The sequence below is a fragment of the Oncorhynchus keta genome, unplaced genomic scaffold (assembly GCF_023373465.1).
Source record: "Oncorhynchus keta strain PuntledgeMale-10-30-2019 unplaced genomic scaffold, Oket_V2 Un_contig_9651_pilon_pilon, whole genome shotgun sequence".
In the NCBI taxonomy this organism is placed as follows: Eukaryota; Metazoa; Chordata; class Actinopteri; order Salmoniformes; family Salmonidae; genus Oncorhynchus; species Oncorhynchus keta.
In genome coordinates, this window is record NW_026290625.1 from 1 (window position 1) to 13,525 (window position 13,525).

The 13,525-nt window shown below is 54.4% G+C and overlaps 1 protein-coding gene across 1 annotated transcript; it reads right to left on the minus strand.

The window, feature by feature from the left end:
- Positions 1 to 6: 6 nt before the first annotated feature.
- On the minus strand, positions 7 to 12,449 carry LOC127927157 (mastermind-like protein 3). Its single transcript, XM_052513067.1, has 2 exons — positions 12,384 to 12,449; positions 7 to 1,657 (listed from the first exon to the last, which is right to left on the minus strand). The coding sequence occupies exons 1-2, from the start codon at positions 12,430 to 12,432 to the stop codon at positions 558 to 560; spliced, it is 1,149 nt and encodes a 382-aa protein (XP_052369027.1). The 5' UTR covers positions 12,433 to 12,449; the 3' UTR covers positions 7 to 557.
- Between the last annotated feature and the right edge of the window lie 1,076 nt (positions 12,450 to 13,525).

Consider the following 13,525-nt stretch of genomic DNA (forward strand, 5'->3'; position numbering starts at 1 on the left):
CCTGTCTTGTAGTCAGTCCCAGTCTCTCCTGTCTTGTAGTCAGTCTCCAGTCTCTCCTGTCTTGTAGTCAGTCCCAGTCTCTCCTGTCTTGTAGTCAGTCTCCAGTCTCTCCTGTCTTGTAGTCAGTCTCCAGTCTCTCCTGTCTGAACGGCCCAGTTGACACACTGCTAAAGGGTTGGGTTTAAATCACGGCCCAAAAGGACAAAACCAAAATCACTTCACTTTCTTGAATGATATTTCACAACCACCAGACCGCGTTTACCATTAGAGGCCTTTTAAATACCGTGACAGTACACACACACACACACACACACACACACACACACACACACACACACACACACACACACACACACACACACACACACACACACACACACACACACACACACATAAATACACGACACAGAACTCTTCCTGTCCCTTCATGCGTTACAAAACAAAATATGCCGACTGTCCGTCTGTCTGTCCAGTTCTCTCGTCTCAATAAAGTTTTCCCCACGCAGTTTTGTCGTTAGTCCCTCCAGTAAAAACTCCCCACTACATTTCTAGCTCTGCTATTGGTTGGGGAAGAACTCTTCCATCCAACCGTCACTTGAGTCCAAGTCCGCCCCTGTCCCGTCGGCCAATCCGAACCCTCCGCCCGACGGCGCCACCTGCCCGCCAACGTATCCATAAGATGACAGGTCCTGACTAGACGTCCTCTGGTAGCCCTGAGGCTGACCTCCGACCCCTACCCCTCCTTGTCCCACATACCCTCCACCACCTCCAGGGCCCACCCCCATTGCCGGCCCCTGTCCAAAGGCCCCCATGTTGGGCACGCCCTGGCCCATCACCCCCTGTCCCGGCATTACCATGGGTCTGGGCTGGTTGGTCCTTGGCTGTCCTGGTCCAGCCATGTGAGGGGCAATCATGGGCCCGGCCATGCCGGCCGCAGGGTTCATAGCCCTGGGGTCCATAGGCTGGCCCTGACCCATAGCCTGGGGGTGGCCCTGTGGGTGCCCAGGGAAGTGTTGCTTGGCCAGGCGTGGGTGTGGAGGCTGTTGTCCGGGTCCAGGCTGCATGGGGCCGTAGCCCCCCTGGGCCGAGCCAAAGCCCACCATATCGCCTGTAGTCCTGCCTGGTCCTCCTACCCCTCCTGGCCCTCCCATCCCCTGGAGGGACTGCCCCTGCTGGGGTGGCCACCCTCCCATCCCTCCCTGTGGTCCTCCTCCAATTCCCAGCATGCCCTGCAACCTCTGGGCCTGGGCTTTGGGTGGCCCCTTGAGGGGCTGCTGGGACATGGAGTTCATCATCATCCCCTGTGGTCCTCCGTATCCTCCTCCACCTCCAACCCCTCCTCCCGCCTGCCTCTGGACCTGCGCCGCTGGGTTGTGTCCTGGTGGAAGACCCATGGAGGCCTGGACGCTTTGGTTCTGGTGCTGCATCATTTGGCTCATGGAGGGGTTGAGGCTGTAGAGGGACTGCTGGCCGGCCCCCTGCCCGCCGTAGGGAAGGCCCATGTCGGGTTGGGGACCCACCGAGCCCCCTGGGATGCCCTGGTTCATCTGGACCATCTGCTGGTTCTGTTGTTGTTGTTGTTGTTGTTGTTGGAGGAGGCGGGTGGCGCGGATGTTCTGGAGGGCCTGGCTCCTCACCGCCATCTCCTGGGGTGATCCTGGTGGGACAGAAGGGAAAGAGGAGAGGTTAGAGGGAGGAGAGAGAGGGGACAGGAGGAGAGGAGAGGTTAGAGGTTAGAGGGAGGAGGAGAGAGAGGACAGGAGGGGAGGAGAGAGGGGACAGGAGGGGAGGAGAGAGAGGGACAGGAGGGGAGGAGAGAGAGGGGACAGGGGGGAGGAGAGGAGAGGTTAGAGGGAGGAGAGGAGGGGAGGAGAGGTTAGAGGGAGGAGAGAGAGGGGACAGGAGGGGGAGAGAGAGGTTAGAGGGGGAGAGAGAGGGACAGGAGGAGGAGAGAGAGAGGTTAGGGGAGGAGAGAGAGGGGACAGGAGGGGAGGGAGAGGAGGGGAGGGAGGGAGAGAGGGGACAGGAGGGGGAGGAGAGGACAGGAGGAGGAGAGAGAGGGGACAGGAGGGGAGGAGAGAGGGTTAGGAGGGGAGGAGAGAGAGGACAGGAGGGGGGAGAGAGAGGGGACAGGAGGGAGGAGAGGAGAGGTTAGAGGGAGGAGAGAGAGGGGACAGGAGGGGAGAGGAGAGGTTAGAGAGGGAGAGAGAGGGGACAGGGGAGGAGAGGAGAGGTTAGAGGGAGGAGAGAGAGGGGACAGGAGGGAGGAGAGGTTAGAGGGAGGAGAGAGAGGGGACAGGAGGGGAGGAGAGGTTAGAGGGAGGAGAGAGAGGGGACAGGAGGGGAGGAGAGGAGAGGGAGGGAGGGAGGACAGGAGAGGAGGGGAGGGGAGGTTAGGAGGGAGGAGAGAGAGGGGACAGGAGGGGAGGAGAGGTTAGAGGGAGAGAGAGAGGGGACAGGAGGGGAGGAGAGAGAGGGAGGAGAGAGAGGGGACAGGAGGGGAGGAGAGGAGAGAGGGAGGAGAGAGAGGGGAGGAGGGGAGGAGAGGTTAGAGGGAGGAGAGAGAGGGGACAGGAGGAGGAGAGGGAGAGGGAGAGAGAGGACAGGAGGGAGGAGAGAGAGGGGACAGGAGGAGAGGAGAGGGAGAGAGAGGGGACAGGAGGGAGGAGAGGAGAGGGAGGGAGGAGAGGGAGGAGAGGAGAGGAGAGGAGGGAGGGAGAGAGGACAGAGGGAGAGAGAGAGGGGACAGGAGGGGAGAGAGAGGACAGGAGGGGAGGAGAGAGAGGGGACAGGAGGGGAGGAGGAGAGAGGGAGAGGAGGGGAGGAGAGAGAGGGGACAGGAGGAGGAGGAGAGGAGAGAGAGAGGGGACAGGAGGGGAGGAGAGAGAGGACAGGAGGGGAGGAGAGAGAGGGGACAGGAGGGGAGGAGGAGAGGTTAGAGGGAGGAGAGAGAGGGGACAGGAGGGGAGGAGAGGAGAGAGGGAGGAGAGAGAGGGGACAGGAGGGGAGGAGAGGTTAGAGGGAGGAGAGAGAGGGGACAGGAGGGGAGGAGAGGTTAGAGGGAGGAGAGAGAGGGGACAGGAGGGGAGGAGAGGTTAGAGGGAGGAGAGAGAGGGGACAGGAGGGGAGGAGAGGTTAGAGGGAGGAGAGAGAGGGGACAGGAGGGGAGGAGAGGAGAGGTTAGAGGGAGGAGAGAGAGGGGACAGGAGGGGAGGAGAGGTTAGAGGGAGGAGAGAGAGGGGACAGGAGGGGAGGAGAGGTTAGAGGGGAGGAGAGAGAGGGGACAGGAGGGGAGGAGAGGTTAGAGGGAGGAGAGAGAGGGGACAGGGAGGGAGGGAGGGGAGGGAGGAGAGAGAGGGGACAGGAGGGGGAGGAGAGGTTAGAGGGAGGAGAGAGAGGGGACAGGAGGGGAGGAGAGAGAGGGGACAGGAGGGGAGGAGAGGGAGAGGGGGAGAGAGAGGGGACAGGAGAGGAGAGGTTAGAGGGAGGAGAGAGGGGACAGGAAAGAGAGAGGAGAGGAGGAGAGAGAGGGGACAGGAGGGGGAGAGGAGAGGGACAGGGAGGAGAGAGAGGGGACAGGAGGGGAGGAGAGGGGAGAGGGGAGGAGAGAGGGGACAGGAGGGGAGGAGAGGACAGAGGGAGGAGAGAGAGGGGACAGGAGGAGGAGAGGTTAGAGGGAGGAGAGAGAGGGGACAGGAGGGGAGGAGAGGTTAGAGGGAGGAGAGAGGGGACAGGAGGGAGGGAGGTTAGAGGGAGGAGAGAGAGGGACAGGAGGGGAGAGAGGAGGAGAGAGAGAGGGGACAGGAGGGGAGGAGAGGGGAGAGGGAGGAGAGAGAGGGGACAGGAGGGGAGGGAGAGGGAGAGAGAGGGGACAGGAGGGGAGGAGAGGAGAGGGAGAGAGAGGGGACAGGAGGGGAGGAGAGAGGGGAGGAGAGAGGGGGAGAGGAGGGGAGGAGAGGGGACAGGAGGGGAGGAGAGAGAGGGGACAGGAGGGGAGGAGAGAGAGGGGACAGGAGGGAGGAGAGGGGACAGAGGGAGGAGAGAGAGGGGACAGGAGGGGAGGAGAGAGAGGAGAGAGGAGGAGAGGAGGGGACAGGAGGAGGAGAGGGGACAGGAGGGGAGGAGAGAGAGGGGACAGGAGGGGAGAGAGAGAGGACAGAGGGGGGAGAGGAGGGGAGGGGAGAGAGGACAGGAGGGAGGAGAGAGAGGGGACAGGGGGAGGAGGAGAGAGAGGGGACAGGAGGGGAGGAGAGAGAGGGGACAGGAGGGGAGAGAGAGAGGGACAGGAGGAGGAGGAGAGGGAGGTTAGGGGGGGAGAGAGAGGGGACAGGAGGGGAGGAGAGGAGAGAGGGAGGGGAGAGAGAGAGAGGACAGGAGGGGAGGAGAGAGGAGAGGACAGGAGGAGGAGAGGACAGGACAGGAGGGGAGGAGAGAGGAGGAGGGGAGGGAGGAGAGAGGGGGACAGGAGGGGAGGAGAGAGAGAGGGACAGGAGGGGAGGGGAGAGAGGGGAGGAGAGGAGGGGAGGAGGGGAGGGGACAGGAGGGGAGGAGAGAGAGAGAGGGGACAGGAGGGGAGAGAGAGGTTAGAGGGAGGAGAGAGAGGGGACAGGAGGGAGGAGAGGAGAGGGAGGAGGAGGGGAGGAGAGGAGGGGAGGAGAGAGAGGGGACAGGAGGGGAGGAGAGAGAGGGGACAGGAGGGGAGGAGAGAGAGGAGGACAGGAGGAGGAGAGAGAGGGGACAGGAGGGGAGGAGAGTTAGAGGAGGAGAGGAGGGGAGAGGAGGAGAGGGGACAGGAGGGAGGAGAGAGAGGGGACAGGAGGGGAGGAGAGAGAGGGAGGGAGAGAGAGGGGACAGGAGGGGAGGAGAGGAGGAGGAGGAGAGAGAGGGACAGGAGGGGAGGGAGAGGAGGGAGAGAGGGGAGAGGGGGAGGAGGGGAGGAGAGAGAGAGGGGACAGGAGAGGGAGGAGAGAGAGGGGACAGGAGGGGAGGGAGGAGAGAGAGGGACAGGAGGGGAGGAGAGAGAGGGGACAGGAGGGGAGGGAGAGAGAGGGGACAGGGGGGGACAGGGAGGAGGACAGGAGGGAGGGAGGGGACAGAGGGGAGGGAGGGGAGAGAGAGGGACAGGAGGGGAGGAGAGAGAGGGGAGGGAGGACAGGAGGGGAGGAGAGAGAGGGGACAGGAGGGGAGGAGAGAGAGGGGACAGGAGGGGAGGAGAGGAGGGGACAGGGGGGGGAGGAGGAGAGGGAGGAGAGAGAGGGACAGGAGGGGAGGAGAGAGAGAGGGACAGGAGGGGAGGAGAGGGAGGGGAGGACAGGAGGGGAGGAGAGAGAGGGGACAGGAGGGGAGGAGAGAGAGGAGGGGACAGGAGGAGAGAGAGAGGACAGGAGGGGAGGAGAGAGAGGGGACAGGAGGGGAGAGGAGGAGGGGGAGGAGGGGAGAGAGGAGAGGAGGACAGGAGGGGAGGGAGAGAGAGGAGGGAGGAGAGAGAGGGGACAGGAGGGGAGGAGAGAGAGAGGACAGGAGGGGAGGAGAGAGGGGACAGGAGGGGAGGAGAGAGAGGGGACAGGAGGGGAGGAGAGAGAGGGGACAGGAGGGGAGGGAGAGGTTAGAGGGAGGAGAGAGAGGGGACAGGAGGGGAGGAGAGAGAGGGGACAGGAGGAGAGAGGAGAGAGAGGAGGACAGGAGGGGAGGAGAGAGAGGGACAGGAGGGGAGGAGGGGACAGGAGGGAGGAGAGAGAGGACAGAGGGAGGAGAGAGAGGGACAGAGGGGAGGAGAGGAGAGAGAGACAGGGGACAGGAGGGGGAGAGAGGACAGGAGGAGAGAGAGAGGGGACAGGAGGGAGGAGAGAGAGGGGACAGGAGGGACAGAGAGGAGGGGAGGAGAGGAGGACAGGAGGGGAGGGAGAGAGAGAGGGGACAGGAGGGGAGGAGAGAGGGACAGGAGGGGGAGAGAGAGGGGACAGGGGGGGAGGGGAGGAGAGAGAGGGGACAGGAGGGGAGAGAGAGGGGACAGGAGGGGAGGAGAGAGAGGGACAGGAGGGGAGGAGAGAGAGGGGGGAGAGGAGGGAGGGAGAGAGGGACAGGAGGGGAGGGAGAGGGAGGGAGGAGGGAGAGAGGACAGGACAGGAGGAGAGAGAGGGGACAGGAGGGGAGGGAGGAGAGAGAGGGACAGGAGGGGAGGAGAGGAGAGGAGAGAGAGGGGACAGGAGGGGGGGAGAGAGAGAGGGGACAGGAGGAGGAGAGAGAGGACAGGAGGGAGGAGAGAGGGGACAGGAGGGGAGGAGAGAGAGGACAGGAGGGAGGGAGAGAGAGGGGACAGGAGGGGGGAGAGAGAGGAGGGGACAGGAGGGGAGGAGAGGAGAGGAGGAGAGGGAGGGGAGGAGAGGAGAGAAAGGGGACAGGAGGGGAGGAGAGAGAGGACAGGAGGGGAGGAGAGAGAGGGGACAGGAGGGGAGGAGAGAGGGGACAGGAGGGGAGAGAGAGAGAGGGACAGGAGGGGGAGGAGAGAGAGGGGACAGGAGGGGAGGAGAGAGAGGGACAGGAGGGGAGGAGAGAGGGGACAGGAGGGAGGAGAGGAGAGAGAGGGGACAGGAGGGGGAGGGAGGAGAGAAAGGGGACAGGAGGAGGAGAGAGAGGACAGGAGGGGAGGGAGAGAGGGGACAGGAGGGGAGGAGAGAGAGGGGACAGGAGGGGAGGAGAGAGAGGGGACAGGAGGGGAGGAGAGAGAGGACAGGAGGGGAGGAGAGAGAGAGGACAGGAGGAGGAGAGAGAGAGAAGGGGACAGGAGGGGAGGAGAGAGAGGGGACAGGAGGGGAGGAGAGAGAGGGGACAGGAGGGGAGGAGAGAGAGGGGACAGGAGGGGAGGAGAGAGAGGACAGGAGGGGAGGAGAGAGAGGACAGGAGGGGAGGGGAGAGAGAGAGGACAGGAGGGGAGAGGAGGGGAGAGAGAGAGTGGACAGGAGGAGGAGGAGGAGAGAGAGGGGACAGGAGGGGAGGAGAGAGAGGACAGGAGGGGAGGAGAGAGAGAGGGACAGGAGGGGAGGAGAGAGAGGGACAGGAGGGGAGGAGAGAGACAGGACAGGAGGGGAGGAGAGAGAGGGGACAGGAGGGAGGAGAGGACAGGAGGGGAGGAGGAGAGAGAAGGGACAGGAGGGGAGGAGAGAGAGGGGACAGGAGGGGAGGAGAGAGAGGGGAGGGGGGAGAGAGAGAGGACAGGAGGGGAGGAGAGAGAGGACAGGAGGGGAGGAGAGAGAGGGGACAGGAGGGGAGGAGAGAGAGGGGACAGGAGGGGAGGAGAGAGAGGGGACAGGAGGGGGGAGAGAGAGATGACAGGAGGGGAGGAAAGAGAGGACAGGAGGGGAGGAAAGAGAGGGGACAGGAGGGGAGGAGAGAGGGGACAGGAGGGAGGAGAGAGGACAGGAGGGGAGGAGAGAGAGAGGACAGGAGGGGAGGAGAGAGAGGGGACAGGAGGGGAGGAGAGAGAGGGACAGGAGGGGAGGAGAGAGAGGACAGGAGGGGGAGAGAGAGGGACAGGAGGGGAGGAGAGAGAGGGGACAGGAGGGGAGGAGAGGAGGGGACAGGAGGGGGAGGACAGAGGGGAGAGGAGGGGAGGAGAGAGAGGGGACAGGAAGGGAGGAGAGAGAGGACAGGGGGGAGGAGAGAGGGGACAGGAGGGGAGAGAGAGAGAGGACAGGGGGGAGGAGAGAGAGAGGACAGGAGGGGAGGAGAGAGAGGGACAGGAGGGGAGGAGAGAGAGAGGGACAGGAGGGGTGGAGAGAGAGAGGACAGGAGGGGAGGAGAGAGAGAGGGACAGGAGGGAGGAGAGAGAGAGGACAGGAGGGGAGGAGAGAGAGGGGACAGGAGGGGAGGAGAGAGAGAGGACAGGAGGGGAGGAGAGAAAGAGGACAGGAGGGGAGAGAGAGAGGGACAGGAGAGAGAGAGAGGACAGGAGGGGAGGAGAGAGAGGGGACAGGAGGGGAGAGAGAGGGGACAGGAGGGGAGGAGAGAGAGATGACAGGAGGGGAGGAGAGAGAGGGGACAGGAGGGGAGGAGAGAGAGGACAGGAGGGGAGGAGAGAGAGAGGACAGGAGGGGAGGAGAGAGAGGGACAGGAGGGGAGGAGAGAGAGGGGACAGGAGGGGAGGAGAGAGAGGGGACAGGAGGGGAGGAGAGAGAGGGGACAGGAGGGGAGGAGAGAGAGGAGACAGGAGCGGAGAGAGCGGACATGAGGGGACAGGAGGGGAGAGAGAGGACAGGAGGAGAGAGAGGGGACAGGAAGGGAGGAGACGGAGGACAGGAGGGGAGGAGAGAGAAGACATGAGGGGGAGAGAGGTGACAGGAGGGAGAGAGAGAGAGGGGACAGGAGGGGAGGAGAGAGAGGGTACAGGAGGGGAGAGACAGGACAGGAGGAGAGAGAGAGGTGTGTTAAAGACCAACAGAGTGGTCACTGAGGTTTCTGTGATCAATTTGTCCTTTTATTCATAGTTTGATTACTTCTTATAAGGTCACCAATATTCCACATGTGAAGTACATGATGTTGTTATCCAGAATGGAAAGACAAGCAGAGAGAACTAGACACAGACGACGTGAGAGAGACACTCTCTCTCCCTCTCTCTCTCTCCCTCTCTCTCCCTCTCTCTCTCTCCCTCTCTCAGGGAGGAGCAGATCTGTCTCTCTCTCTCTCTCCCTATTTCTCTCTCTCCTTCTCTCTCTCTCTCTCTCAGGGAGGAGCAGATATCTATCTCCTCTCTCCCTCTCTCTCTCTCTCTCTCAGGGAGGAGCAGATCTCTCTCTCTCTCCCTATTTCTCTCTCTCCTTATCTCTCTCTCTCTCTCAGGGAGGAGCAGATATCTATCTCTCTCTCTCTCTCTCTCTCTCTCTCTCTCTCTCTCTCTCTCTCTCTGACTGTGTCGCCGGAACTCTGGGGGATCCGGGACCGGTTGCCAAGGTAACAGGCAGAGACAGAATATTTTTTCAGGAGGAAATTACCAAAGAGGAGTAGCGGAACGATATGGAACGCCTACGACGGGAGAGGAGGGGGGAGGAGAGAGAGACAGGGGAGGGGGAGAGAGAGACAGGGGGAGAGGGGGAGAGGAGAGAGACAGGGGGAGGAGGGGGGGAGAGGAGAGAGAGACAGGGGGAGAGAGCGAATACGCAGAGGAGAATCTGATTGGTCAGAGATGATATCATCTTCAACAGTGTGTGTGACAAGGTTTATGAGCACGTGTGTGCCTGTTTGTGTGTTGTGTGTTTCCATGTATGTGGGTATGTCAGGGTTTAGGTGTGTGTGTTGCACCCTTAATACTGGTTGACCTGTGGGTAGGGGGGTATATAATATATTACCTTGATACTGGTTGACCTGTGGGTAGGGGGGTATATAATATATTACCTTGATACTGGTTGACCTGTGGGTGGGGGGTATATAATATATTACCTTGATACTGGTTGACCTGTGGGTAGGGGGGTATATAATATATTACCTTGATACTGGTTGACCTGTGGGTAGGGGGGTATATAATATATTACCTTGATACTGGTTGACCTGTGGGTAGGGGGGTATATAATATATTACCTTGATACTGGTTGACCTGTGGGTAGGGGGGTATATAATATATTACCTTGATACTGGTTGACCTGTGGGTAGGGGGGTATATAATATATTACCTTGATACTGGTTGACCTGTGGGTAGGGGGGTATATAATATATTACCTTGATACTGGTTGACCTGTGGGTAGGGGGGTATATAATATATTACCTTGATACTGGTTGACCTGTGGGTAGGGGGGTATATAATATATTACCTTGATACTGGTTGACCTGTGGGTAGGGGGGTATATAATATATTACCTTGATACTGGTTGACCTGTGGGTAGGGGGGTATATAATATATTACCTTGATACTGGTTGACCTGTGGGTAGGGGGGGGTATATAATATATTACCTTGATACTGGTTGACCTGTGGGTAGGGGGGGTATATAATATATTACCTTGATACTGGTTGACCTGTGGGTAGGGGGGGGGTATATAATATATTACCTTGATACTGGTTGACCTGTGGGTAGGGGGGTATATAATATATTACCTTGATACTGGTTGACCTGTGGGTAGGGGGGTATATAATATATTACCTTGATACTGGTTGACCTGTGGGTAGGGGGGTATATAATATATTACCTTGATACTGGTTGACCTGTGGGTAGGGGGGTATATAATATATTACCTTGATACTGGTTGACCTGTGGGTAGGGGGGGTATATAATATATTACCTTGATACTGGTTGACCTGTGGGTAGGGGGTATATAATATATTACCTTGATACTGGTTGACCTGTGGGTAGGGGGGTATATAATATATTACCTTGATACTGGTTGACCTGTGGGTAGGGGGTATATAATATATTACCTTGATACTGGTTGACCTGTGGGTAGGGGGTATATAATATATTACCTTGATACTGGTTGACCTGTGGGTAGGGGGGTATATAATATATTACCTTGATACTGGTTGACCTGTGGGTAGGGGGTATATAATATATTACCTTGATACTGGTTGACCTGTGGGTAGGGTATATAATATATTACCTTGATACTGGTTGACCTGTGGGTAGGGGGGTATATAATATATTACCTTGATACTGGTTGACCTGTGGGTAGGGGGGTATATAATATATTACCTTGATACTGGTTGACCTGTGGGTAGGGGGGGTATATAATATATTACCTTGATACTGGTTGACCTGTGGGTAGGGGGGTATATAATATATTACCTTGATACTGGTTGACCTGTGGGTAGGGGGGTATATAATATATTACCTTGATACTGGTTGACCTGTGGGTAGGGGGGTATATAATATATTACCTTGATACTGGTTGACCTGTGGGTAGGGGGTATATAATATATTACCTTGATACTGGTTGACCTGTGGGTAGGGGGTATATAATATATTACCTTGATACTGGTTGACCTGTGGGTAGGGGGTATATAATATATTACCTTGATACTGGTTGACCTGTGGGTAGGGGGTATATAATATATTACCTTGATACTGGTTGACCTGTGGGTGGGGGGGGTATATAATATATTACCTTGATACTGGTTGACCTGTGGGTAGGGGGTATATAATATATTACCTTGATACTGGTTGACCTGTGGGTAGGGGGTATATAATATATTACCTTGATACTGGTTGACCTGTGGGTAGGGGGTATATAATATATTACCTTGATACTGGTTGACCTGTGGGTAGGGGGGTATATAATATATTACCTTGATACTGGTTGACCTGTGGGTAGGGGGTATATAATATATTACCTTGATACTGGTTGACCTGTGGGTAGGGGGGTATATAATATATTACCTTGATACTGGTTGACCTGTGGGTAGGGGGGTATATAATATATTACCTTGATACTGGTTGACCTGTGGGTAGGGGGTATATAATATATTACCTTGATACTGGTTGACCTGTGGGTAGGGGGTATATAATATATTACCTTGATACTGGTTGACCTGTGGGTAGGGGGGTATATAATATATTACCTTGATACTGGTTGACCTGTGGGTAGGAGGGGGGGGGTATATAATATATTACCTTGATACTGGTTGACCTGTGGGTAGGGTATATAATATATTACCTTGATACTGGTTGACCTGTGGGTAGGGGGGGGTATATAATATATTACCTTGATACTGGTTGACCTGTGGGTAGGGTATATAATATATTACCTTGATACTGGTTGACCTGTGGGTAGGGTATATAATATATTACCTTGATACTGGTTGACCTGTGGGTAGGGTATATAATATATTACCTTGATACTGGTTGACCTGTGGGTAGGGTATATAATATATTACCTTGATACTGGTTGACCTGTGGGTAGGGGGGTATATAATATATTACCTTGATACTGGTTGACCTGTGGGTAGGGGGGTATATAATATATTACCTTGATACTGGTTGACCTGTGGGTAGGGTATATAATATATTACCTTGATACTGGTTGACCTGTGGGTAGGGTATATAATATATTACCTTGATACTGGTTGACCTGTGGGTAGGGTATATAATATATTACCTTGATACTGGTTGACCTGTGGGTAGGGTATATAATATATTACCTTGATACTGGTTGACCTGTGGGTAGGGTATATAATATATTACCTTGATACTGGTTGACCTGTGGGTAGGGTATATAATATATTACCTTGATACTGGTTGACCTGTGGGTAGGGTATATAATATATTACCTTGATACTGGTTGACCTGTGGGTAGGGTATATAATATATTACCTTGATACTGGTTGACCTGTGGGTAGGGGGGGGGTATATAATATATTACCTTGATACTGGTTGACCTGTGGGTAGGGTATATAATATATTACCTTGATACTGGTTGACCTGTGGGTAGGGGTTCCTCTGGCCCTGGACCATCTGTCTGGGGAGATGCTGCTGCTACCTTGCTACAAACCAAAATACAGAAGAATTAACAGACAACTAGAACACTGGGTCCTGTTAGTAATGATATATTATCTATAGTGTTAGTAATGATATCTGGTTCCTATGGGTTAGGTAATCAGTAATATATTAAGTGATACTCAGTATATGATCTATAGTGGTAGGTTAGTAATCATAATATATCTTAGTGTTAGTAATGTATACTGGTTATACCTGTGGGTAATCAGTATATATATATATTAACAGTATATATATCTATGCCTGTTGTAATCAGTATATATATCTATATCAAATGTGTTAGTAATCAGTATATATATCTATAGTGAGTAATCAGTATATATATTTATAGTCTGTAGTGTTAGTAATCAGTATATTATCTATAGTGTTAGTAATCAGTATATATATCTATAGTCTGTAGTGTTAGTAATCAGTATATATATCTATAGTCTGTAGTGTTAGTAATCAGTATATATATCTAGTGTTAGTAATCAGTATATATATCTATAGTCTGTAGTGTTAGTAATCAGTATATATAACTATAGTGTTAGTAATCAGTATATATATCTATAGTCTGTAGTGTTAGTAATCAGTATATATATCTATATTCTGTAGTGTTAGTAATCAGTATATATATCTATAGTGTTAGTAATCAGTATATATAACTATAGTGTTAGTAATCAGTAATATATATATATATCTATAGTCTGTAGTGTTAGTAATCAGTATATATATCTATAGTGTTAGTAATCAGTATATATATATATATCTATAGTCTGTAGTGTTAGTAATCAGTATATATATCTATAGTCTGTAGTGTTAGTAATCAGTATATATATATCTATAGTCTGTAGTGTTAGTAATCAGTATATATATCTATAGTCTGTAGTGTTAGTAATCAGTATATATATCTATAGTCTGTAGTGTTAGTAATCAGTATATATAACTATAGTGTTAGTAATCAGTATATATATCTATAGTCTGTAGTGTTAGTAATCAGTATATATATCTATATTCTGTAGTGTTAGTAATCAGTATATATATATCTATAGTCTGTAGTGTTAGTAATCAG